At 53.9% G+C, this 25,864-nt stretch overlaps 1 protein-coding gene across 2 annotated transcripts in view; it reads right to left on the bottom strand.

Annotated features, from left to right (window-relative positions):
- Positions 1 to 16,408, bottom strand: part of CDH4 (cadherin 4) — a 576,830-nt gene extending 560,422 nt beyond the window's left edge. For both annotated transcript variants that reach the window (XM_057530175.1, XM_057530176.1), the window contains exons 1-2: positions 16,340 to 16,408; positions 14,012 to 14,123 (exon numbers count right to left, since the gene is read on the bottom strand). In XM_057530175.1, the coding sequence (XP_057386158.1) occupies positions 14,012 to 14,123; positions 16,340 to 16,396 (169 nt within the window). In that variant the 5' untranslated portion in view covers positions 16,397 to 16,408. The remainder of the gene's footprint in view (positions 1 to 14,011; positions 14,124 to 16,339) is intronic.
- Between the last annotated feature and the right edge of the window lie 9,456 nt (positions 16,409 to 25,864).

The following is a 25,864-nucleotide window of genomic DNA, read 5'->3' as shown; positions in this document are numbered from 1 at the left end:
CTATCACTTAGGAAGAAGGAGTGCCCCTGTCAATGGGCTGCATTTAATACAGCGGAAGGTGCGGGACACGAAGGGCACTGGGAAATTAACACACAAGGGATGATCCTTCAAGCCGGGCCCTCCAAGTTTCCTCTAATTACAGGCATCTGCTCTGCCCGAGCAAACTTGCATCCCAGGTAAAGCACACAAGACGTGGAGAGAGGTGGGAGAGGCTCAGATGAGAAGGCTCTCCCATCCCATACCCTAGTCTATCCTGTGAAACTCTGGAAAGTTCCAGAACCTCTGTGTGCTGGAATTCCAAAAAGTGGAGACAACCCCATTCTAATTCCAGGGGCTGCAACAAAAGTCTGTCGCTGTCGTCATATTTAAAATCAAAGATCTTTAGAGAAGGCTATGCTTATAGTATTTCAAATGCAAATATCCCAGGACGACCTACAAATACAGTTCAGATTTATCGGGGTGGGGGACAGATCTTATGTCATAAAGACGCATCTGCAGTTTCTAGGACTAGAAATCCAGAGCATTTGTTAAGTGTTTAAACCAAAAATACCCCAGTGAAACACTCCCACCAGTTGGGAGACACTCTCCCTTCCAGCAAAGGTGCCACTGCTCAGCCGGAAGGAAAGACACTTGAGGTTCAGGCGGTACCCCTGCCCCTCATCATTTTCAAAGGATCCAAGATTTCAAAATGGATTTCAAAGGCCGCTGCAATTTGGGCAGCATGGTAGAAAATTGACGTTTACCAGCCATTAACCTTTCAAGCATGGAACAATTTTTTTTTCTTACATGGAAGTATATCTTACACTTCTCTGCAGATAAATCCTTAAGCTGTCCAGCTCCTTAAAAAAAAAAAAAGTCACTGTGAAACCTCTGTGTTCTCAAGAAAATATAGTTCTATAATTTTACGGACTTTTGATCACAATTTTATCGCCTTCAGCCCTTTGCTGGTATTCTGTTTTTATCTTAAAATGTAAGAACTAGATAAGACAAGTGGTATAATCCCTTCTTTGTATCTGAGGGAAGGTGGGAAAGACTAAGATGACTTGAGAAAAAGGCGTCCGGCTTTAAGCAGCAAGGAGCCTGCAGGATGGTGACAGCTGTCTTTGGACACTCATTGCCTCCTGGCTCCATCAGCTCATCCCGCCCAACATTAAATGTGATCTGACATAACCCAGTCATCCCCAGCCCTATTAATAAATACCCGTCGTGAAATTATGTCCACGTGCCGCCTCCATTCCCCGTGAGCCTACAAAGCTTTAAATAAGCCTCTCCATCATTTGTTTATTCAATTTTAAAAACATGCCTTTTGCCAAAAGGTCTCTGGCCACATGTAAGAATGTAAAGGTCAAGAAGGGAAAAAGTCCCCAAACAAAACCATAAAAAATATCAAATCAAGCTGCCGTCTAATGGAAAACTTACTGCTCCAGAGGCCAGCTCATCACATCTCAGGGGCAAGGCTCTGGAGGAAGAGAGTCTGGGTCATCTGTTAACAAGAGCAGTGACCACGATGCAGGCTGGCAGTGGCCTGCTGTCCACGGGCCACACTCAGCTTCCTGCAGGTCACACGTCAGTCCTGCTGGACCCTCAAGACCAGCCTGGGCAGTGAACTGTCATTTCCTCCTGGGGAAGCAGCGCGGCGGTCACGCCAGACACGGCACGTGCCTAGTGCCACACGGCTGATGACGGGGGCGCCGCGTCTGCACCCCCCAGGCTATCAGACCCTGTGCCTCGGGGGTGCCCGGTCTCCGTGGGGGGAATCGGGGCCAAGGTGATGGACAGGACAGGACAAGGGCGGGCCTCAGGAGGCAGGCTGCCCCACTTAAACAACTGTCCCCAAACCATCCAGCGTCACCGGCCACTGCTTCGTAAAGGGGGGCTAATAATGCGCCCTCCTCAGAGGGTGGTGGTTGGCACCAGCAAGGTGCCTGGCTCAGAGGAAGCCTAGATCCACAGACGAGAAAACAGAACAACGGTCCTACCAACTCTTCGGATGGGACCGGACACAGGCCTGGGACAGGGCGCCCGTGGCAGCCTGGTGGTCACCACAGGGGCTGCATGACCCAGCTCACCCAGTCTACAGCGTCCATAACCCAATGCCGTGCAAACAGCCTGACCATCAAGAGAAAGCAACGACACGGCTGACCCAGAACGTTCCAACCCGAGGGCCCTTCCGCCTCTGCTCTGGCTGCCCTGGGCCACTCGTGGGGAGATGTGTCACATGCAGCCCGAGGGGCCAGCTGGAGCAGCGCCTGGGGCCTGAGAATCCTGGTGCCCAGCGGCAGTGGTCATGGAAAGGCCAGGCCCATTCCCATGCCGGTCGCCGGCCCTTGGGTTGCTTGCCCATCCCAAGCCCAAAAGACAGACAGGATGGCCGCAGCCACTCCTTCCCAGTTAAGACCTGGAGCCCCCTGGGATACCCAGGGCTCCCTGTCAACACAGACCCAGCAGGCAGGGCGGCTAGCAACAGTCTGGTCCCAGGAATGCAGGAGGCTACCTGCAACGCAGCCGCAGAGGGACAGGGATGGGGTCAGGGCCTTGGAACCTGAGCTGAGCAGCTGCCTTCCTGGGGAAAGCCTGCTCACCTCTGACTTCCGGAGAGCTAAGGGGCCAGGCAGCAAAAACGCGGCTGCTCGAGACACGGAAACGAGACACTGGGAGCCAGAAATAATGCCTTTTTGCATTTGCAGAGTAAAGCAGTTCTGGGGAGAGAAGAGGCATATTCGATGAATGCTTTCCTTCCGGAGAGCACCCGCTTCTTCCCGCACGTCTCCACAGTGGCAGAGGGAGCGTGCCTTTCCTTCTGCAGCAGCAGTGGTTCAACGATACATTCCCAAATGCAGACCTTCAGGTTAACAAAATATTTACAGTGTATCTATGTGATACTATCTGAGCTATAATCCTTGTTAAAATTCCATTTGACCGGGAAGGATAATGGGAGGAGAGCAAATGTTCACATACATTTTAATTCCAATGAAACTGTTCCGTGTCAGGCTTTATAATACAAGATCCTACATTTCTATACCGACGTGCCCCATTCACTGTTCTGGGGAGATGGAAACCACAGCATCCTTCCCACCGCCCACCTGAGCAGCACTTTCGGATGCTGGTTACCTGCCGGCAGACCTCCTCATGGAAAACACACTTTCTCAGGAGGGATGCTGATGCTGAATTCTGAAGGTAAACGTCCTCTAGACCTGAAGCCTTCAGGCTTTAAGGAACATCAGCTTCCCTGGCAGTTGGATTAAATAGGCAGAGTCCTAGGCCACAGACCCAGGATTTCTAGGTCAGTGCGTGTGTGAGTTTCCTGGGGCTGCTGTAACAAGTGACCACAAACTTAAAAAAAAAAAAGTATTCTCTTGAAGTTCTAGAGCCCAGAAGTCTGAAATCCAGGTTGGCAGGGCTGCACTCCCTCCACAGGCTCCAGGGGAACGTCCTTCCCGCCTCTTGCAGCTCCTGGTCCCCCAGGTGTCCTTGGCTTGTGGCCTCAAAACTCCAGGCTCTACTTCCATCGTCACACAGCTTCTCCCCTGTGTGTGTGTCTCCTCTTCTGTCACTTATAAAGACACTTGTCACTGGATGGAGGGCCCTGGATAATCCCGGGTGATCTCATCTCAAGATCCTTAACTTAGTTGAACTCGCAAAGACCCTTTCTCCAAACACGGTCACAGTCACAGGTTCTGGGTTGATGTATCTTTTGGGGCCACCGTTGTCAGCCACGAATTGGCCCTTGCCATTGGCACTTGCCATCTACCTCTACAAGGATTAAATCACATGTTGCTGCAGCTGCTGACCTTCGACACCCCCTGAAAGGAGTTCAGGGTGGAGGGCAGGAATGAGGCACTCTGTGCTCTGGGAAAAAGTGGCAGAACAGATCTTCAGACAGTTAGATATTTTCAGGAGCCGATTTTATAAGCCCACTTCTTGTATCTCCTCTTATCTAGAAAAGCACTAAAATCCATGGTGACGTCTGCTCCTCGTGACTAGCAGAAACTTTCTGCAAAAAATATGTGTTTGATTGCATGTACTGCCCCTTCACCAAAATCACATCTATACTGACCTTCCCCCCTACCTCTTTGGAGCGGTTTCTCAGAGCTATCTGAGATGCGGTCTCCTGGGCTGCAGTCCTCATTTTGCCCCCAGTAAGACTTAACTCACGACTCTCACACTGCATTTTTTTAAGTTGACACCATCCAACCCGCTACAGTTGGTGTGGGAGGGGACCCAGGGGCCTGCTGGGTTTAACAGTGTCCCCCAGGCAGGCAGTTCCTGGACCACACTTGGACATCCTGCCCCTCTGAAGATAAGGAAACCAAGGCCTAGAGAAGGGAGGGCCGCCCCCATTCAGCTCCTCTCCCAGGAGCACTGCCCACCCTCACTCCTCCCCTGCCCCGCTGGACGCAGAAGACTGGGACGGCAAGCTTAGCACACATGCACACCGAGGGTCCCTCTCGGCTTTCCAGGCAGATCAACATCGAAGGTGTTCAAACACATTTGGGCAGCAAAACCCAAGCAAAACGAAACTCTACCATTTCTCCAAGTCAGACGCACACGCACGGGTTCGCACTCCTGAAGGGGGTTGGTCCGGAAGGCGAGCTGTCCTCTCTACTTGGCTCAAGGATAAGGAGAGCGAGGCCCCCTTCTTGGACAGACATGGGGTCTGCACCCCGACCCCAGGGCTGGAACTGAATTAAACTGTATTCTAAACGGAAAGCACACCTGTTCCAGGCCAGGAAGGCCTGCAGCTTCTCCCGGGGCCTCTCCCTGGGCAGGTAAGCTCCCACCTCCAGGAGGCCCATCCTCCTACCTGACAGGAAGGGGGTGGCACTCCCCTGCCCTGCAGATATTTATCTATCGCTGAAGGCTTACCTTAATCCTTCCTAAATCTCCACATGCTGTCGGCAAGAAAACACAATGAAGCTAAACAAGGCGCAGTTGAAGCAGCCGGATCGGAAGCTGCTTCGGATGGGTTTTGTGGCCGCTGTCACCCTTCAGGGTCTCCAGAGTGGCAAATCCCCGTCTCAGGACCCACGAGGAAGCTGCCAACCAGAGTCCTAACTAGAGACACCGTAGGCAGGAGCTCCTCGAGTGAGGCAGGATGGGATGAGGGCCATGGGGGGCAGGGCTCAGGGCTGCAGCTTTGGATGCAAACAGGCCTCCCTAACCCGTCTCCCACTGGGTCACTGAATTGCCCTGGGCCTCACTTTCCTCTCCGTGAAGCGGGGGTGCCCGCCTGAACCGCTGAGGGTCCACAGGAGCCGAGTGAAGAACACGGCACAATGCCCGAGACACAGCAGGTCCTCAGCGTGTGGCGGCCTGCGGGAGGCCCCAAGGACACCCACGTCCGAATCCCCGAACCTGCGAGTATGTCACCTTTGTGGCAAAAGGGCCTCTGCAGATGTGCTCAAGTCCAGGACCTGAGATGGGAGGTGATGCTGGACTATCTGGGGGTGGGGGGTCCAGGGTCCTCACGGGGTCCTTATGAGCAGACGAGGCAGTCGGGGAAGGTGATGTGACCGTGGGGAGCTGCACCGGTGCTGGTGTGAAGGTAGAGGAAGGGGCCGCGAGAAAAGGATAGCAGTGGGGCCTCGAGAAGCTGCAAAGGCAGGAAACGGATTCTCCCCGGAGCTTCCAGAAGGATCCAGCCTGCCCACACCTGGATGTTAGCCCAGGGGGACCCATGTTGGATGGAGTCTGATGTCCAGAAGAACAAGCTGATAAATCTGTGTCTTTTAAGCTGCTACATTTATGGGTCACTTGTACCACACTAAGAAACGCATACAATCCATAATCTAAGCAAATTCCTCCCTGAAAAAGGCAGTGTGGGAGCGGAAAGTCATACAGACCAGGTGATCTGGGGGTGTGGCCTCTGACTGCCCGGAGCCCACAGGTGTCTTGAAGGCATTAAATGTGAGTACATATTAGCATATAATAAGTCCTCAAAAAACACCACGTGCCCCTGATGCAGGCTGGAAGGGAAAGGGCCTTTGGTAACATACACTAGTCAAAGATAATTAAGTAGGTTTTTGTTCAGTTTTGTTATCTTTTGTTTAAGAAAAGGGGTGGAGGTGGGGAGAGGTGGCTGAGACAGTACCACAGGCCACCAGGAGAGGGCAGCCTAGAGCCTGGGCAAAAAGTCGCCTAAATTCTTAGTTTTTAAGCAAAAAGGGAGCGCTTTTACCAGCCTGTCTTACAGCATAGCACAGCCCTCTCTGAAGATTACAAGAAAAACAAGTGCCATGAGGTTTTACAAGAGCACACTGGGGAGAACTTTACCACCCTTGACGGAAAGACAGTCACTCAGCTTACGGTATTTTGTATAGTGGAATTCACCTGGAGTAAGAATTTTTTTTAAATAAATGTTATTTATTTTATTTATTTTTGGCTGCACTGGGTCTTCGTTGCTGCGCGCAGTCTTTCTCTAGTTGCGGCGAGCGGGCTTCTCATTGTAGTGGCGTCTCTTGTTGCGGAGCACGGGCTCTAGGCGTGCGGGCTCAGTAGTTGTGGCTCACGGGCTCTAGAGCGTGGGCTTCAGTAGTTGTGGCGCACGGGCTTAGTTGCTCTGTGGCATGTGGGATCTTCCCGGACCAGGGCTCGAACCCATGTCCCCTGCATTGGCAGGTGGATTCCTAACCACTGCACCACCAGGGAAGCCCCATCGGAGTAAGAATTGCTCCTTCAAAGAGTCAGAATAGGGCTTCCCTGGTGGCGCAGTGGTTGAGAATCTGCCTGCTAATGCAGGGGACACGGGTTCGAGCCCTGGTCTGGGAAGATCCCACATGCCACTGGAGCAGCTGGGCCCGTGAGCCACAATTGCTGAGCCTGCGCGTCTGGAGCCTGTGCCCCGCGACGGGAGGGGCCGCGATAGAGAAAGGCCCGCGCACCGCGATGAAGAGCGGTCCCCGCACCGCGATGAAGAGTGGCCCCCGCTTGCCGCAACTGGAGAAAGCCCTCGCACGAACCGAAGACCCAACACAGCCAAAAATAAATAAATAAATAAATAAATAAGAAAATCCTTTAAAAAAAAAAAAAAAAAAGAGTCAGAATAACAGGAACATTCTTTGAAAAAATGAGTGCTGGCTTCCTCACTTGCTCTCAGTTTGTGGTTAGTTCTGGCATCTACTTAACCATGCTCCAAAGAAAAAGAAAGAAGGACGGAAGGAAGGAGGGAAGGACCTAGAATCGGAGGCCCCTGCAAACACTGAGGACCCCAGACCCAGGCAGAAAGGACCACCTGCAGACGGAGGGCCCTCTCGCCCACACAGCCCCCGCATACCACAGAGGTGTTGCCAAGAAGCCCGGCCTGATCAGGTGGGCGGCCTCCTTCAGACCAGGGTCAGCTTTTCTCAGGAGGCTACTCGATGTCCCCCAGGCTCTGAGCCGCAGTGGGAGTGGTTTATGACGCTGTCCCGAGCCTCAGCCCTGCCCCCATCAAGTGTGTGCCAGGACGGCTGGCTCCTGTCGGCTCTCTCTGCTGTGTCCCCAACGTGGGCAGAGTCTGAGAGCTGAGTGAGAGTGGGGTTCTGGGACTGTCTGCCACGTGCCCGGAATCGCACATTCCTGCTGGCGTCGCAGAATCCTGCTCTTCTAAAACCAAGGCCAGTTTTGCCAACCCAAGGTGTCCACCGAGTTTGGACCCACTTCAGATGGGCCCTCCCACATCAGCAACTGCAATCAAGCACTTCTGGATAAACTGGGCCTCTGTTTGTTCCAAACGTTCAAGATGAGAAACAATTAGCACGTCTGAATGCCTGATAATTGCCGGTTTTATGACAGTGCCCCTGAACATCTGGGGTGTCTCTTGTCTGCTCAAGTGCTCTAGAAACCATTGCCGTTCACATTACAGGGGAGATGTAAACAAGCTAAGAGCGCGGGTCTGGACAAAGAGGGAAAACAGAGCGAACTGCATGCATTTAGGCCAATCTCTCAACCTCAATCTTCAGTTTCTGATCCATACAATGGGAATGATTTTACCTCCCCAGAAAGGCTTTTGGGAGGATTACACGGGATGTGTGCAGAGGCTGGCACAGACCCAGCTGGGACTCAATGTTATAAGTATATAAAGTTTCACATTCCCTCATCCTAAGACTCCATTAAAATACATATTTCTGAAATGCAAAGATCTTAATCTTTAAACTGCAGTGTGGATGAGTCCCTCATCCTCACGTCTAACTGGTGTGTGTGTCCCTGAGGTGAGGATTTTTATTTAATGCCAGTTGACTAGAGAGGGCACAGGGGTTAGAGGGTGCTGGGGGGGGGCGCTCCTGGTCCATGGCCTTAGGGACCCAGGCACTGGCACCTCCCTCCGGGCTGCAGGGGGAGCAACAGAGGCAGTGGCCAGGCCCGCGCGCGGTGTGGTGGCCGAGGGCAGGGGGCCGCAGTCCTTGGCCTCCTTTTGGTTTTAAACACGTCTATCAGGGCCCTCCATCGGCGTGAGCTTTGGCATGTGGGCAGCGCGTAAAGCAGGCTTTTCGTGCTTTATCACTGTGCTGGTCTTACCTCTTATCTGATAGAAGCCACTTTCTAAGTGTATAAACTTCCCTTTCTAAACCTCTTAACTCTGCGACCAGGCAAAAGTATAACGGGGAAAGGCTGCTGAGAAACCCCAAACAGCACTGGTCCCTGAAAAGGCAAGTCTGGCCCCAAAGACAGCCAGAGGGGTACCATGGTCTCCACCACTACCACGGGCTCTGGGTGCTCCTTTTCAGGGGACACCTGAGGCACCACCAACAGAAGGCAGTGAGGTCTGGGTGCTCAAAGGAGCCTCCTTTGGCTTCAAGAGCAAGGAAAGTCCTGGCTTAGAGCCAGTGGAAGCCACCCGCTGGGGCTCAGTCCTGCTTCACCTCCACTCACCTCCATGTCTTTGTTAAGACCAAGATTCCCAGTGCATGATCTCTTGGCTTCCTGGAAGAGGGTGTCTAAGAGAACCAGCAGAGAGTTCACATTCTGGGATGGGTGGATCAGATAGACAGCCCTGACTTAATATACGTAATGATTCAGTCATATCCTCGCCAAAGAGAGAGTCTGAAGTGGTGACTATTCATTTCCTCTGTTCAACAAATATTTACTGAGTGCCCAGACATGCTCTCTGCAATCCAGTGTGCTGGACGTGGATACTAATTTACAAAGGAGCAGAGGGCCGCTAGAACAAGAGTAAGGCCAAGGCCCAAGGAACAAAGGATGGATAGAGGCTCAGGGCAGAGTATGAAACATGCTCTGAGATTCCAGAGGGAAAGACAGGCACTTGCTAGCATGCACAGCTCTTGCTTTCCCAAAGGCAGGGATTGCATTTAGCTGCACGCCACAAGAAACTCGACTGTGGTGTTTTATCCTTATTTTTCTCATCTCTCAGGTGACAATGAAAGGTCTCCAGTTGTTCAAGGATGCCACCTGAGATCCAGTTCCTACTCCACCATCCTCACAGTCACAAGATGGCTGCTCTGCCCCAGACATCACATCCATATTCCAGGCAGGAGAAAAAGGTAAGGGCAAAAGAAAGAAGGCATGGCCAGCTGAGTCTGTTCCTCTTTACCATGAAAAAAACAGCTTTCCCACAAGTCTCATCTAACAGAAAAACCTAGTTAGATCCCATTGACCAGAAAAGGGCCATATTGCCACCTTGGCGTAAAAGTCTACCAGAGGTGTGAGTATATTAAACAGGGCTCAGTGTGAGCCAACCGGATCAGGACAGAAGAGGTTTCATTAGTAAGGAAGAGGTTCTGTTAGTAAGGAAGAGGGACAGAATGGATACTGGACAGGCAACCCGCAGTGTCCAGTGATTTATAGCACACATGGTTGCTTTGTCGTGCGTGCCATGTATTTGAACATTCAGAGCAGCTCCCGCTTATCTGTGAGTTGACGGAGGGGACTCAGAAACACCACAGTGTCAGCATTTTCTGGCTCATTCATGACTTCATTTGACAACACTGGTTGCACACCCACGGCCCCACAAGGCAGGCATGACACTGGGTGATAGGTGTGCAGTCAGACTTGATCAGCATCTGATCCATGCATCTAGCGACACCTTCCACCCTGGCAAGAGTTACCCGTCTTCACAGAGGAGGGTAAAGAGGCTGTTTTCAACATACTTGTAAAGACAAGATAGCGGTACTTCTGGACACAGTCATTACATTGTGGCGATTCCTTAGATGCCGATTCCAGACCCCTGCATGCATTTGGTCTCTCCTCAACCATCCCTCCCTCTGTGTGACTTGATACAGAAATGAGTCATTCGTTCTACAGTGCATTGCCTGTTACTCTGCTTTGGGTAGGGTGCTGGAAGCTGGCGAAACCTTATGTGGCAGACACTGATGCTTGTCTCCTCGGTACCCATTCCTCCCTTCTTCCTTCCTAAGACCCCCAACTCTGCTCCAAGTAGCAATTTACTCATCTACCAGGTGATGGATCATAACAGGTCTAAGTCAGACTGCAATTCTCTGCTTCCCAGCCTCCCCACCTCTTTCCACTGGGAGCGGAATGTGACCTAGTCCTTGCCAGTGAGAACTTCAGCAAGGGTTCTGAGAAAGTGTTTGCTTTTCTGATACAGGGAAGAGATGCAGATGGTGCTACTACTCCCTCCTTTTTCTAGCTTGCTGTGAACTCAAATGCAATGCCTGGAGCCACAGCAGCCAGTTTACAATGATGAGGCAATACACTGACAAACTAAAGATGGTAGAATGATAAGAATAAAGATTAGGCGTGAGATGGTGCCACTGATCTGATCAGCCCTTGACTACTTATCTCTTCACGGTTATGTGAGAAAAATTAACCCCCATTCATTTACGATTCTGTTAATTGGGTTTTAGTTGGCCCAGAACATTCTAAATGTTAAACCAGAGTGACGGGGCTGCTGCCCTTATGAACCTTACAGTTTAAGTAAGAAAGATGATTGACCAGATAATATAAATTCTCCAATGAGAAAGCAAAGTGTGGTCAAGGGCACAAGATGGTCATAAACTCACTGGGATATGGGAGAGAGAAGGCTCTTCTGAGGCAGTCTCAGTAAATGAAGTCATCAGAAACAAAGCACCTCTTTCTGTATTATCTGAACTCGTGGGGCAATGTCCAGACCCCACTTCCCCTGCCCTGGCAGACAACATTTTCACACATGTCACCCTTATCTCCAGGAGCGAGGACAGATAGGACCCATTCGTGCTGGTTTCCCACAAAGCCGCCCCTCAATCTCCCATCCTTGTGGGGTTTTGCCTTGAAGCCGGTCTGGGTTTTCGCAGAACTCTGCCCGCCATGAGAGAGCAATGCAGGTCAGTGCATCAGCTGCAGCCTCGGGCCGGGCTGACCGTTAATTATTAACAAAGCTGAGAAAAAGACACCAGCTTAGCCACTACCCAATGCTAAACTATGGCGTAGAGAACGCTCTGTTGTCGCGTAAGGAAAAGGGCTCAACCATCCTATTTTAGATATTACCATGCACCAGTGATCACGGCCATCAGTGAATGATCCTGGAAACAAAGCACGGTGTAAGAGTGTGTGCAGTTACATTCGAGTGCTGGCCAGAAAGAGCACAGACAGGAAACAACGCGGAGGGGATCTAGGAACTACACATCAGCTAAACAAACACTCCACACGGCATACGTAGCGGTTCTGCCCGCCATTCAAAAGGATCCCAATACCATAGTATCTGCTACCCTACTGGGGAAAACTATTTTAAGCCTAATTAGCGTGAAATTTTTTGAATGCAAATGCTTTTCATTTAGACATAAAACAAAATGCCACGACATTTCTTCCATCCATTTATCATAAACAAGTTAATTACTGTGTAACAAATCTCTCCTTCTGGAGTCTGGATGTTTGGGGCTGCCGGTGAGCTGACTCCGGCAAAGAGAAGGAACCGCAAAGCAGTCATTAACGGCTTACGGCGCATTTAGAATAAAACGGGGACTCTGTGAAGCTTTGCTTGTCAAATTAAGGTTAAGCTCTCTCCACTGGAATAACTCAACTGTAAGTAGTCATTATCTATTTAACTTGATTCCTACCAGGATAACAGAAATATTGTGCCACTTATTTATTTTCGACACATGCATCTTCACTGTGGTCCTGTCGTTTGCAAAGTTTTCTACATAAACAGAGATTTTTATCTGCTGTGGCTTGAGTGTATGCAGTGGTAGCTTTTGCCTCCATATGTGTAAAATTATTTCTAAGATAAAACCTCTCTGTCCCTGAGAACACAGAGGGAGTGGCACACGCAGGTCAGGGAGATACTCTGTGATTTCCCCCTCAACCAGGGTTGGGTTGGGCCTCATCGCGGGTATAGGTAAGTGCCGAGAATATGAGTCTTGCATCCACACAGCCTGTGAGCGGGTCCAAGTTCACGTACGATGATGGACTCCTGGGGCATACGGGGCAGGCCAGCATCCAGCCAGCGACCAAGCCTTCCCCATCACATGGGCTAGGAGCAGAGGGCAGGTCAGCCTGGACCCGCACAGTCCACCAGGAGAGAGGGGAGATGCTAGTTGGAAATCTTACATTTTATTAAGAAAAGTAAGAGAATCATCTGTCATTCTCTTCCATAGTAGGTAGCACCTGCTGTTACAAAAATAGAGGTACTTTTTCTTAAATTCCTGAGTAAAATTGATACGCCAAGATCTTATCAAGTTTAGCTCCACACCGGGGAGGTGGCAAGGATGCCAGCCTCAGGACACACAAACAGCAGGACCGCAGTAAGCTGCTCCTGATTTGCACTGAGAGTGAGAGAGTCTTCCGGGCCTTCTCTGTGCACACACAGGGATTCTCATAAACCCACAGATCCTGAAAGGCGGTCTACACGTTCTAAAATGACACACACCGTGCAATTAACAGAGCATCTCTTGAAAACTCTTACCATAGACGCCCACTCCTACAGCACACCCAGCCCGCTTCTAGGCCAACTGCCAAGAGGTTGGGTTTTTTGGTTGTTGTTTTTTGTTTTTTGATAATCAGTGAAAGAGTCAATAGTATCAGACCGCTATTTTAATAGTCAACTCAGATGACAGCAAATAAGTTAGAAAAGCTGGACTCGGTGCAAAGTAAGATCCTGATTAATATAATCAGGCACACACAGTAGGTCAACGAGCTGTCTCCACAGACAGGATCTGAAGAATCAACCAACTCTGTGAGTGTCCCCCCGCGAAGGATCTGCTGTCAGTGCTCGTGGCGGGGACACTGTATTCCCTAAAACAGAAAACTGGGGAGGAAGTCAGCAGCCTGAGCATAATTTTGCCCTGAATATTGAAACTTAGCTTTGATGCTTCCACTAAAGTTTGTTCCCTCCATCACTTTGGAATGGGCTAAACGCAGCCGCTTCTGGGAAACCGATGCGGGGAGGGAAGGCACGCGCCGAGGTGTTTGCGGTGCCACTTTGAAACCTCAAGGAAGAAAGAACTGATTTAGTTCCCCTCCCACGCAAATACAAAGGTTAGTTAGTTTGTCTTGAGAGGGAAACAGGTCGATATGCAGAATGATCTATTGTCATTTGAGTTCTGAAGCTGCCTCTGACTTCACCATCACAAATGTGGATATCGTCCTGCGGTTACCATAAAGCTAATTGGCAGCTCCCTCCTGCACGTGTGTTTCCGTGCTGTCAGTGGGACAGTAATGAAAACTCATGCCACATTTGCGAACAGAACGTCTGTGGGCTTATTTACTGCATCCCCAGCAACATCGTCTGCTTTATCATGCATTTCAAAGCAGGGATAATTTAAGAATCCAGAATTTCATACACAAAAATACTTGGTAAGAAGGTCTCTCTCTCTGCACATTATTTGGGTGACGCTACATCCGAATTCCAGTTTGTTGCCCAGGAAATGATTCACCTCACTCAAAAATGACAGGGATTCTGAATCATTCACCTGTGATGCAAAAGGCCATTTAGGTCGACCAAGCTGCACCTCTACTGACCTCTCCACCATGGTTTTGCAAAGAGCCTGGCTCAAAGCCAGCTGAGCCTCTTTTTCTGTGGGTGGTAATGTTTCCCTAATCCAGAGCATGGTATGCCATTTCATTTCCATGTCTGCCTTACCTTTGAGGACCTTCTCTCCTTCCAGAATATTCTGGGAGATTAATGCCGTGTAATCTTCTTCAGAGAATCCAACTTTGCAGGTCTCCCTGGCTGTAAGATCTCCATTGTGGGCCTGAGAACAAAAACAAGAGAGGTCAGAAAAAACACAGGTTCACAGAAATTGCATCCAATCCACGTTTAGTCGGGCCTCCTGCATGCAAGGTCTCCACCTTGGTCCACCAGAGCCTCCACCCAGACATAATCTGGGGTCTGCCCCTGTGGTCTCCACGTTGGCCGGGGACAGGGGGCATGCAGCAGGGAGGGAGGGCCGGCGGATGGTGAGGCTGAGGGCCTGTCAGGGCCTCACCCACACGTGGCAGAAGGGAAGGTCTGAGGACTGTCCAGCAGGAGAGCCAGGAGTTAGCAAATGAAGACACAGAGGAGGGGCGGCCAAGGGAGCAGGCTCCTGCCAGGGCCATGTCACCGTCCCACCCCAGTGCTCAGGCTTTGGCTGAGGTGGGCCAGCAGGCCTTCTCCTCCCTGTGGTGGCCAGGAGAAAGGAGAGGGGCAGGGCAGGAAAGGAGATTCTCCAAGACTCAGCTCCACCTCGGAGCTTGGCTCTCGGGGAGGCTGCCGGGAGGCGGGGGAGGCTGCCGCCCGCCCTCCAGCCCTCCCCCTCCACTTCTTGGACGCTTGTCCACTCTTGGAGCCCTCATCTCCAGCCTAACCAGGCCAGAGAGCTTCCCTAACTGACCCGAGAAGGTGGGTGTCCTCCTGTCCTGTCCCCCGGAGCACCCTGGGCTATCCTGCCCAGTGGGAGGTCTAGAACCCTGGTCGCCAGGAGGGCAGGGAAGTGTGGAGGTGGGCGAAGAGCCCCTCCCAGGCTGCGGGGAGTGGCAGCTAGGTCAGCCGCGTAGGGATGGGGAATGGAGGGAGAGGCTGCATGTGCGACGGGAAGCCAGCCCCGCGTCAGAAGAAGGAGCGCCACAGCTCCCGGCTCCGCGGCGAGCGCAGGAGCAGGGGCGCAGCCCGAACCCCGCAGTCGCGCCTTCGCGGGGCCACCAAGCGGAACGCACCTCCCCGCCGCCCGCCTCCTCCAGCCCTGCGCGCCGCCGCCCGCCCGTCCTCGGCTCCGGAGGCTGCCCCAGCCCGGAGCTCCCGGTACCCTGACGCCGGCCTGGACGCGGCGCCCCCATCAAAAAGCACCAAGGGGAGGAAGAGCAGGGCGCGGGGTCACTCCTCGGGTAAAGCTCCACACCGCGGCTCCGTGCCTCGGGAACGAAGCTCCAAATACGACCGAAACCCGAGGATAGCTAACTCGTCCAGGAAAGTTTCCACCCGCCCGGGCGTGGGTCGAGCGCACCCAAGCGCCCCGAGCCTCAGAGCGGGCCTCTGGCCGCGGGCACTTGTTTATTTCCGAGGTTACAACAGCGAGGCCCTGTACGAGCAGCGAGGCCGATCGGCCACGAGAGGGGGTTCCTGCAACTCTCGCGGCCCCGCTGCCTTACCCCAGGGGCGCCCCCCCGCGCAGCCTGCACGCTGCCCTCGGGACCTGCACCCTGCAGGCGCAGCGCAGGGCTGGGGACAGAGCTCGCGGGGCTCCGCAGGAAGAAGGCGGGCTCCCGGACCGCCCTCCCGGGTGCACCTCACCCTGCTCCTGCCTGGCTCCTGGCTCCCCGGCCCCGCTCCGAGCCGCGAGGGCCGCGCCGAACACTGGCTGCAGCAGGGGCGCCACTCGGTCCACATTGCCCCTCGGTACACATCCGCCGCCCACCAGCAGCGGCAGTCCCTGCCAGCACCCAGAGAACGAGGACGGATGCGGCGCCGCGCCGGGAGCACCGGCCCCCAGCAGGGGCGGCCAGACCGGGTATCCCCAACACCCTGATTTCCGGCTGGCCGCCGCCAGCTCCCCTCGTCCTCAGCCCTGGCCCGGGCTGGGCTCGCCAACTCCGGAGGAGCTCGGCGAGCGGGCGACGGAGGGCTCGCCGGCTCCGCCAGCGGGCAGCCTGCCCCAGCGCGGGAGAGCCGAGCTCCGGGGCAGCTGCCGCGGACCTGGGGTGGCTGAGGGATGCTCGGCGGGTCCGCTTCGGGCAGAGCTCCCCCGCGTCCCGCACTCCGCACCGCACCGCCGCTCCCCGCTGCCCCGGCGGCTCCGCGCTCCTGCCGACCGCAGGCGGTTTCGCGGAGCGCGGGAGCCGGCTGGATGCAGCGGTGCGCGCGCCGGGGACGCCCGGCGCGGGCCGGGGAAGCCCGGGAAAGCCCCGCCGGTGAGTGCGCGCCCCGCCGGCTCCGGGGGCGGCCCCGCGCTGCCTGGGCTGCCGAGCGGCCCGGACGCGAGGCGCAACTTACCCGGAGCGCGCCGGAGAGCGAGAGCAGCACGAGGAGCACGCCGGAGCCCACGGTCATCTTCCCCGCCGCGCCGCGCCCCGGCGCCCGCCCGATGCCCAGCGCCCGGAGCCCGTTCCCCGCCGCGGCCCCGATCGCGCCGCTCCGATCGCCGCCGCCGCCGCTCAAGCGGGCCCAGCGCCTCCAGCCAGGCTGCGCCGCCGCGACTGCCGCCCGGCTCCGGGAGCGAGGCCAAGTCCGGCCGGCGGCGGGCTCCCTCCGGCGGGTGCGTCCGCCGGCCTCTCAGCCGCCCGCGCCTCTGTTCCGCGCGTTCGGAACTGCAGGTGAAGCCGCGCGGCGGCCCCGCCGAGGCCCCGCCCCGCCGCCCGGCCCCTGCGCTCGCTGGGCCTGACGCGGGCCTTAAAGGCGCCGCGCCCTCCGCGCCGCACCCGCGCCCCCCTCGCGTCCCCGCCCAGGCGCCGCGCCCCACCGTACCACCCGGCCCGGACAGGGCATCTGGAACCCGGGTCAGCCGAAGGGGCCGAGGACACAAAATCTACTGGGGAAAAAGAGGCAGGAGGAGCTGTGAGGTCTGAACAAGGGACGGTGGTCCCAGATCCCAAACTATGGGTACGCCTTCCGGATGGGGAGACCCTGATGCCTTAATCCAGCTTCCTGCCTGGGCCCACAGTGGGGGTAGGCACCCCCATCCGTCCTGTATGCTTCAGGTGTCTTCCCACTAACTCTCCTGACCCAGGCCCACCTCCTGGCCTTGCACAGCTTTTGGGCTGTCAGGAATTAGCCCTGAGAGACCAGCCGATTAGGAAAGCACAGAGAGAGGGCCTGCAGGCTGCATAGACACCCAGGGTGAGGGAGAGCTCCAGGTCTGGGCCCTGGCTATGGTGGACCCTTAAGGACCAAGGAAGGGGCTAATTCCTGTTTGTGCATCAAAATACACTGTTAGGCCTGAGAAGCCAAGAAAGGAATTAGAGGCCCCAAGAAGGAAAGGCAGAAATTCCCCCGCAGAAGAGCTGTCAGGAGCGTCAGCCGGACAGGCCAGGTGACGCCATCTGCCCTGCTTGGGTGATTTCTGAGCTGGGGGGACACTTCTTTAAGGGCTCATCTAGTGAAAAATATGTACAGCTTGGAAAGTGAGTAAATGTCTCTGCACGTTCCCTTTTGGTTTGGAGATTTTAAGAAAAGTGGTTTTGTTTGCTCAGATATTTCAAATTTTCTTTGTCTTGGTTTGGAGAGCTCTGTGTCCAGAATACATTAGTTCTGGTTTAAGAAATATGCTGCAAAGGAGGGGGAAGAAGATTGACTGAACTGTTGAGCTCCAAGGTCAGAGCCAACCTGGGCAGGAGAGCAGGAGAGCTGTAGCACAGCCCTGCCCTCCCCTGGAACGCTTGCACCTGGGCTGGGGGGCCTGCTGGTTAGCGTGCTGCCTTGGACTGAAGGAAGTCAGAGTCTAGACAACTGCAGAGGGGCAAGGCAAGTGTGCATCTGAGAGCACAGCGACTTGTGGCTTCTCACCCAGTAACTGTGCGACAGTTAAAGGGGACACTGCATCAGTACCGGCCTGCCACACCTGGCCAGAGCCGCATGGGTTCCCAGCCTGACGGGATAGGGCCAGGGTGCCCCTGTACGTGGCTGAGTGTGCCTGGCTCATCTTTATGCTCAGACTTCAGCACAGATCCTTTGTCACCCGTGAGGGTTCATGGACAGATCCACCCAAGACCCACGCTGGGAGAAGTTCCACTCCTCAGCCCTGTGCTCACACCTCGCAAAGACCCCTCCGATTCCCCACTTGCTCAGGGCACCTCATCACCGCAGGGAGCTGACAGAGGCCGGCCACAGTCCTTGCAATAGTTCTGAAATGTCCATCACTGGGACCTGCCTTTGTCTTCAGAAGGTCCGAGTATGATGGAGATCGTTTTCAGGAGAGACTTCCAGAACCCAGCACTTGCTCTGCTGTGCTTCCTGAAACTGGTCCGTGCAAACACGTGTGCCAACTTAAATTACAAAAAAAAAGTGGTTTTCTTTATAACCCCCACCCCCTCCCCTCCCCCTCCCCCTCCCCTCCCCCCTCCCCCCCCACCGTCTCCTGCCGCTGAGTGTCTCAGAGTCTTGAGTCCGCTGAAGTGCGTGATGACTTGCAGGCCTGAAAGGCCCATCCTGACTCTAATCAGCCTTGGGGGAGGTGCACATGGGGGAGCTTTGTGTGAATTAACTCCTAGAGCCGTCCTGACTCCACAGTGGGGTCTGCTGGCATACCCATTGCTCCCCTGGGCAGGGGAGGGGGAGGCGTGGGGAGGCCAGGCGGGGGCTGCAAGACCAGCGTTCTCACCCCAGCCCTGCACCCCTAGCCTGGGGAGTATTTTTTTTCCCCAAACTCATTCGCTGGAGGAGACCTCGTACACAATATATTGAATATGATGTCTTATGGGAACTCACATGTTTAAGAATATGGTTTCAGAAACACTGCAGTAACTGATGCAAGTCCAGTAGAGAGCATTGGTTTATCAGACTTGCTGTGAATGAAGCAGAGGACACACTGAGAGGAAGGAAAAGACGGTCTGAAATACAGGGCAGTGGATTCCAGAGGATGGTCGTCAGAGCAGCAGCACCGACTCCCCTCAGGGACTTGTTGAAAATGCGGACCCTCAGGCCACACGCCAGACCTCCTGAATGGGAGTCTGCATGGGAACTGACCCTCCCTCCAGCCCACCTCTGTCCTCACATGATCTGCTTCAGAATCCTAGCGAGGCTTGTGAAAAATGCAGACTCCTGGGCCCCACCTGAGACCCACTGACTTGGAGCTTTGGGGAATGGGGCCCAGGACCTGGCCTTTTAACAGCCTCTTAGGTTGATGTTCACGCACACCAGTGTTTGAGAACCACTGGCCTATCCCACAGGCCATAGGCAGCTCCTGGGAGCATCTATAAATCCTACTTCCTGGGCCCCACCCTGGACCTACTGAATCTGGGCGTTTCAGGGTGGAGCTGGGGTTGGAGACACAGCTACCCTGAGGGAGGGCTCCAGCCGCCCGGCTCTGCCCAGTGCCAGCAGGCTAAGCCCACCTGGCGAGGCGCTATCCTCTCAGGCTGCTGGGTAGAGCCCCCCGGAGAAGAGCGTATTTTTGTTTCTAAGAGAGATTAAGAAAATTCCACGGAGAGGGTAGCCTGTGAGTGACGGTCTCCTTGTTGAGGATGCTGGTGGGAAGGGCTTCAGCTTTGGAAGCAAACCGAATGCTTGCATCGGGGCTACTTTTCCCTGCCTTGTCATCTGATGTTAATTTGTTTCTCCTCCATTTATCATTATTTTTTAGATACTTCAGTGTTAGACAAAAAGCTGTTTTGTAAAGAAAGCAGGGAGAAGTTAGCAAAAGGCGGGTCCCTAGAATAAAACAGAATCTTTGTGGACAATTGAAGATATTCAGGCGCTACAGAAAAGAGTGCAATCAGCCTGCCACCCGCTTGAGAAAACCTCCCTGCACGGAACCCAGAAGAACAATCTTAAAGGAAAAAGCAAGAGAGAGAGAGAGAGAGAGAGAGAGAGAGACAGGCCAGCACAAATAGCTCTCTGCCTTCAATTCCGCTGACTCTCACCCCTGGAGAAGGTTGATGCCGGGGAGAAAGAGAACAGCCGCTATTATTATTTGTTGTTTTTTTTGAATTTTTGAATTTTATTTTATTTATTTTTTTATACAGTAGGTTCTTATTAGTTATCCATTTTATACATATTAATGTATACATGTCCATCCCAATCTCCCAGTTCATCACAGCACCACCACCCCACAGCCGCTATTATTACTGTTTTTGTTTTCACTAACATCACCTCTCCCTTAAAACGTGTTGATATTGAGGGTGGGCCAGGCCCTGCGTGGAGGGCTTTTGAACTGTTATCTCGTGTAATCCTCACCAACAAAGGAGGTGGTCTTTCCCACGTTCCCAGCCTCACCCCATCTTCTTCCTTTTCCCACATTAGGCCAGTCACGCCAAGCCCGCCACCACCCTGGACCCCTGTCAGGGAGCACGTGCGTCCTTCTGGCTCCCGTGCCTGTGCCCCCACCGTGCCCTCTGTAGGGACCCCATCAGCCTTTGTGTGGGAGGTGACCCCTCTATCTCCAACTAGCCTTTCTTCAGGGGCAAGGGGCTGTCTTTGGCTGCCTTCTGACTTCATACACACCTCACACTGTCCCACTGTCCTACTGTCGTGGAGGTTTTTTCTTTATACCCCCCACCCCCCGAAACTCTGAGAGTCTGAGGGCAGGGGGCTGGTGTAGTCACTTCTCCCTACATAGCCCAGGATCCAGTCCTCAGTGGCTGGATGAATAAAGCAGTGACAACAATTCTGGCTCGAATCAGCAGCTCTCCTGAGCGTCTGGGTACCTTCCTACATGCCCCCATTAGACAGAAGGGGAAACCGAGGCCTGGAGCAAGCAGAGGGCTTGAACCACCTCCCACTCACCCAGGACTTTTCACACCTGATTCTTGGTTTGTCTAATGTCTGCGGTGGAGCAGGGCCACCTCTGCCTGACCCACAGCTCTCTCCCCAGCCCTGACAGTGCCAGCCCAGCCTGGACAAATGTCTGAATAAGTAAACGTCTCAGTGGATGATCAGAAAATCCAGGAGAGATGAAGCATCTTCTGGACAACCTCGGAGGAGTGGGGAGGGGTCCGGTGATGCTGCACCCGAACACTTGCCCCACGCCTAGGAGGAAAGAACACGGGTGGTTTTTCTTCTCTCTTCTCATAAACTCTGGGGCAGAAGAACGAGAATTGGGGCCAGAGGAGGTGGTTCAGCGTGAAGGCGCTAACAGCAAGGGATTTGGAAGGCGGGTGGGTGAGGGAGTGCAAGGAGGATGATAAAAACAAATGTCTGAGGAAAGGAAACCAATTAAACAGTAAAATAGATACTATTAGATTCAAGGGGAAGGAGAAAATGGGGGAGATGTTGGAAATATGAGTAGACTGAGAGTGGCAATAAAACACAGGAGAGACCAAGAAAATGGGAAGGAAGTGGGAAGTGGCTTTTACAAGTTAAAACATTTGCCTGGAATTATGAGCTTCTCTGAGCTGCATGATATCCTGTTGGCTTCAGCTCTTCTCGGTTCCCAGGGGAAACGGCTTCTACCTGCAGTCACCGGTCGGATCCTTTACAAGTTCTATTTAACCTGGTTTTATTACTGAACTTTGGGGGGTTAGCACTGATCACATTCTCCAGAACACCAGTCTCAGGGCTGCTGAGAGGTGGCTGGATTCCTTGGCAGGGGGTGACAGCCCTGGTCCACTCTGTGCAGGTGCAGTGGGACATGCCTCGGAGGCCTAAGCGGGGGCACTCTGCTAAGTGCGGGGGCAGGGCTGCTGTCCTGTCCTCAAGAAGCAAGCCCTCGATTTGCCTTTGCTTCTGGGTCTGTGGCTGAAGCTCCAATGGAGAAGAGCCTGCAGAGCCAGATGGACGAAGCCACCTGCTCAAAAAACACAGCCCCCATTAGAGATTCACTTCTTTGGGATAAGGCAGGGATTCTCAAACTTCAGTTAAGCCACAGGACCTCCTGACAAGTGTCTTAAAATACGGGTGCGTGGAGCCCAGCCAGCCCCGGCGATTCCCATTGAGCTAATATCAGGTAGGGCCTGAGCAACTCTGCTCCCCACGTCCCCAGCTGAGTCAGGATGCACGCCGGAGGGTAAGGCATGAAACCACTTCTGAATGTTTCCATCTTGAAAGGCTTCTGGTGACTTGATTTCTGATTACTTTCTAGAAAGGGCGCTCCCATGGGTTGGGCAAATGAATGCGTGATTTGAGGGAGGGAAATGTGGCCAGGGGTCTGGAGGTGGCAGGGGTATCACCTGTCCAGGTGGGGTACAGCAGGGGACTCTCAGGATGGTTGGGAGGGTCTCAAGGCTGCTGGGCTCTTGTGTGAAATGAGAAAAGCCCTGAAGAAAGAAAGGAGGAGGGGGGACAGTACAGACACGGTCACCGGTCTATGCAGCAGGCGACCCAGCTCTGAAGCTGAACTCTGTAGAATTGATCCCCAGGAATAAGTCTCCTACCGTAGAACATGGCCTAGGACTGATCCTCACTGCCCTAGGAAGAGGCAGGTGCTGGGTGGGTTGGTGGAGATGGATGCTGGAATCATACAGGGTGTAGCCCTTTCAGATGGGCTTCTTTCACTTAGCAATGTGCGTTTACCTTTACGTTTCCTCCACATCTTTTTATCGCTCCGCTGTATGGATGTACCACAGCTTAACTATCCATTCGCCTATTTAAGGACATCTTGTCTGCTTCCAATACCCCTGGGTTTTTAACTAGTGAAGACTACAGGCTCTTCTTTCCCACTTCCCCCCAACGTGAGTTTCAGATAAGCCAACGGCTTCTTTCCTGACTCACGTGGTCCTCTGCATCTATGATCCCAACTTTGGAGGTGGTGGATGGGTTGGGTTGCTCCCCCAGCCTTTGGCGTGAGCTTGCGGGTGGGGCCGGTGGTCGTGGTGCTCAGGCATCTCCCTCCCATCACCGCCCCCTCCAGGGCGATAACCTCTGGCCCCGCGTGAGCCGCCTGCCGTGGACCCTGCTGGTCACGCCCATCGTCTCCTGAGCCCTGGTGAGCACCGTTCACAGCAGGGATTTGTAGACACCGGTTAACAAAGTTGCCCTCACCCTCTCCCACTTGGGAAATGGCAAGCACGAAGCACTCTGCGTTTATAAACAGTCTCCTTCTTTGGGGGATTTCAATGCTCTCTTTCGTTTATAAATTACTGCTGGGGAAGGCACATTCTCAATAAATGCTCATTGCTCTTAAGAGAGAATGATCTTCACTGGGCCCCAAGGCCTTCCCCACCCAGGAGCCAATTTACTGCACTGGAAATTCAGTGTCCAGAGGAATATCGTGAAAGTGCCAGAGAGATAATGCAGCCGGAAGAGGGCTGGCGTCCCTGGCCAGCAGTAGCCACTCCTATGGTCCAGATGGAACCAGGAAAGAAGAGCCACCTTCCCTACTGACCCTATTCCTGGGCCAAAGTGGTTTAATGGGTTTAATAAGCCCATTTTCTGAAGGAGGGTCCATTGTGATCCCCATTTACTCAGGAAGAAACGAGGTGTATAGACAAAGCAGCCACTCTGCCTGTAGGAGATTAAAGATGGCAGCCAATTCTTTGTTCTCTTTCCGTTGAGAAGTGAAGCTGGACTCTCCTCCCCTGAATCCCGGCTGACCTTCCTGACTTGTTTGGGCAAACGCGATAGAACTGACTTCTGGGCCCTCTGACACTAGGTCATAAGAAGCCTCGCAGCTCCCAGGGGACCCATTGGGACGCCCCCTCCCCGGGCCCCTGAGCTGCCGTGTAAGAAGTCTAACCACCTGAAGCCACCTTGCTGAGAAAGCCATGTGCAGGGGGCCTTCCAGCTGTGCCCACCTCGTGAGCAAAGCTCCCCAGGACCCTCCAGACCAGTCCGTCCACCAGCTGAGTAGCTCCGAGGGACCTTCGTTGATATCACGTGGAACAGAATTCCTGTTCCAATTCCTGACCTGCAACATGGTGAGATGCAATCGGAGGTGGATGATTTAAGACACTGAGTTACGGGTGACTTGTTACCCAGCAGTGGATAGCTAACTGTAACACACCCGCCTCCGAGGCTGGGGAGCCGCAGACCCACCCAGCTGCCTCCAGTGCCTGCTCACTTAGCTGCTCGTGGGTGAGACACAGGGAGGAAACATCACTTCTGGGAGCCGTGCTGCAGGTGAGCTCGCAGGCCGTCCCGCTGCTGCCCTTTGATGTGCAGGAGGGAGGAGGGGTGTGCTCGTCCTGGGCTTGCAGGGAACAGCCATTCCGCCACAGCAGAGTTAGCCCGGCGTCTCGTCGATTCAGCCGCAATCACAGGACCTGGACCCTGGAAATCCAACCGTGTCCCTAAGGACGTTTGCTTCCCTCACGCAGCCGGAAGGAAGTAGCCGTTCCCAGGAGGCCTCAGTGCAGCACGCAAGCCCTTTGACGTCCCCCACTTCGCATATGAAATGCGCCATTCTCCTCACACTCTCGTTTGCAGGGGAAAAGCAAGACGGGAGTCTTGCATCTCTACTCATGTTTTCTCCAACCCCAGAAGGAGACGGGGAGGAGGAGGGAAAGACAAAAAAAAAAAAAAAAGAGTGAAACAATGCATTTCAAGAGACTAAATACAGTTTACGTGTCCCTCCTTGGGACTCTGCCCTGGTGTTTTCCTAAAGACTGAGCGCCTGGGATGAGGCCAGAGGGTTCCTGGGAGATGGGGGTCGGCTGTGGTGTGTTGGGTCTGGAGCGATCGCAGAGAGAGCTGGGGACATGAGTTGCCTGTTATTGCTCCCTGCATAGACATGCACCGTGATGGGAAAATCTGTTGGGGAAAATGGGGTGTAATGCACCTCTAAAATGGTAAATGTGGGAACCAAGCCAGGGATGTGTTTCTATCGTTCCTGGTTCTCCTGACATCGGAGGCCAGACCCCGTGACACTGGCCCGAGCCCCTGCTGAGGGACCCCTGCGTTGGAGGGGTGGCCTCTGGGAGGCTTGCTCCCCAGTAATCCAGCTGCACGGCCGAGGAAGGAACAAAACCTTGCAAAGGTGACGCCGGGGAGGTGGTTTGTCCCCCGAGCGGCGGCAGGAGGCTCTGTCCCCACTGGCCCTGCTCTACAAGCTCACCTTGCCCCGGACGTTTGGGACGTGCCGTTTGCCAAATGCAGTCCCAGACCCTGGAACAGCAGAGACACGTTTAGGGTCCTGGCCAGGGTCTCGGGGGCCCTGCGGTGGGCTCCGCGCTGAAGTGTGCGCTGTGGTCGGGTCACACCACTCAGGTGCACGTAGCAGCCAGTGGCAGTTGCCCAGCTCAAGCCCCCGCAGGGCCTTCTTCCACCTCCAGGGGAGCCTCGGCCCCACACGGCTGAGCCCAAAGTGCGTGCACGGAGGTCGGGGTACAGATCACTTCCTGGGGGAAACCGGCAACCAGCGGTGGGTGGGATTTAGTGCATAACTACCCCTGGCCCCCTGTTCCCATCCTTTGCCAGGACAACTTTTCAAGTCATCGGAGTGCAAAGCGGTCCCATTGTACGGAGCAAACGTTTCACTTAATAGTGAACAGAGAGCCGTACTTTTCGGAGCGGGAGCCCAGGCGCTCAGTCAAAAACCAGCTCAGTATCACACCCTCCACCTTCCCTGTCTCCCTGCTCCTGAGACCATCTTTATTGTTTTATGAATGCAAATTCATTCATTCATTGGCTCATTCATTCTTTTTTTTTTTTATTGTGATAAGAACAGTTAACATGACATCTACTTTCTAGAAATATTTTTAAGTACACAATACAGTATTGGCAACTATGGGCTCCATGTTGAACAGGAGATCTCTAGAACTTATTCAAACTTTACACCCATTGAACAGTAACTCCCCATTTCCCCCCAGGCCCTGGAAACCACTGGTCTACTCTCTATTTCTGTGGGTCTGACTGTTTTCGATAACTCATATAAGGGGAATCATGCAGTATTTGTCCTTCCAGGTTCATCTGTGTTGTTGTATATGGTAG

This window comes from Balaenoptera acutorostrata, chromosome 15 (assembly GCF_949987535.1).
Source record: "Balaenoptera acutorostrata chromosome 15, mBalAcu1.1, whole genome shotgun sequence".
In the NCBI taxonomy this organism is placed as follows: Eukaryota; Metazoa; Chordata; class Mammalia; order Artiodactyla; family Balaenopteridae; genus Balaenoptera; species Balaenoptera acutorostrata.
The sequence above is the reverse complement of the archived record's forward strand: the minus strand, read 5'-3'. Positions and strand labels throughout refer to the sequence as shown.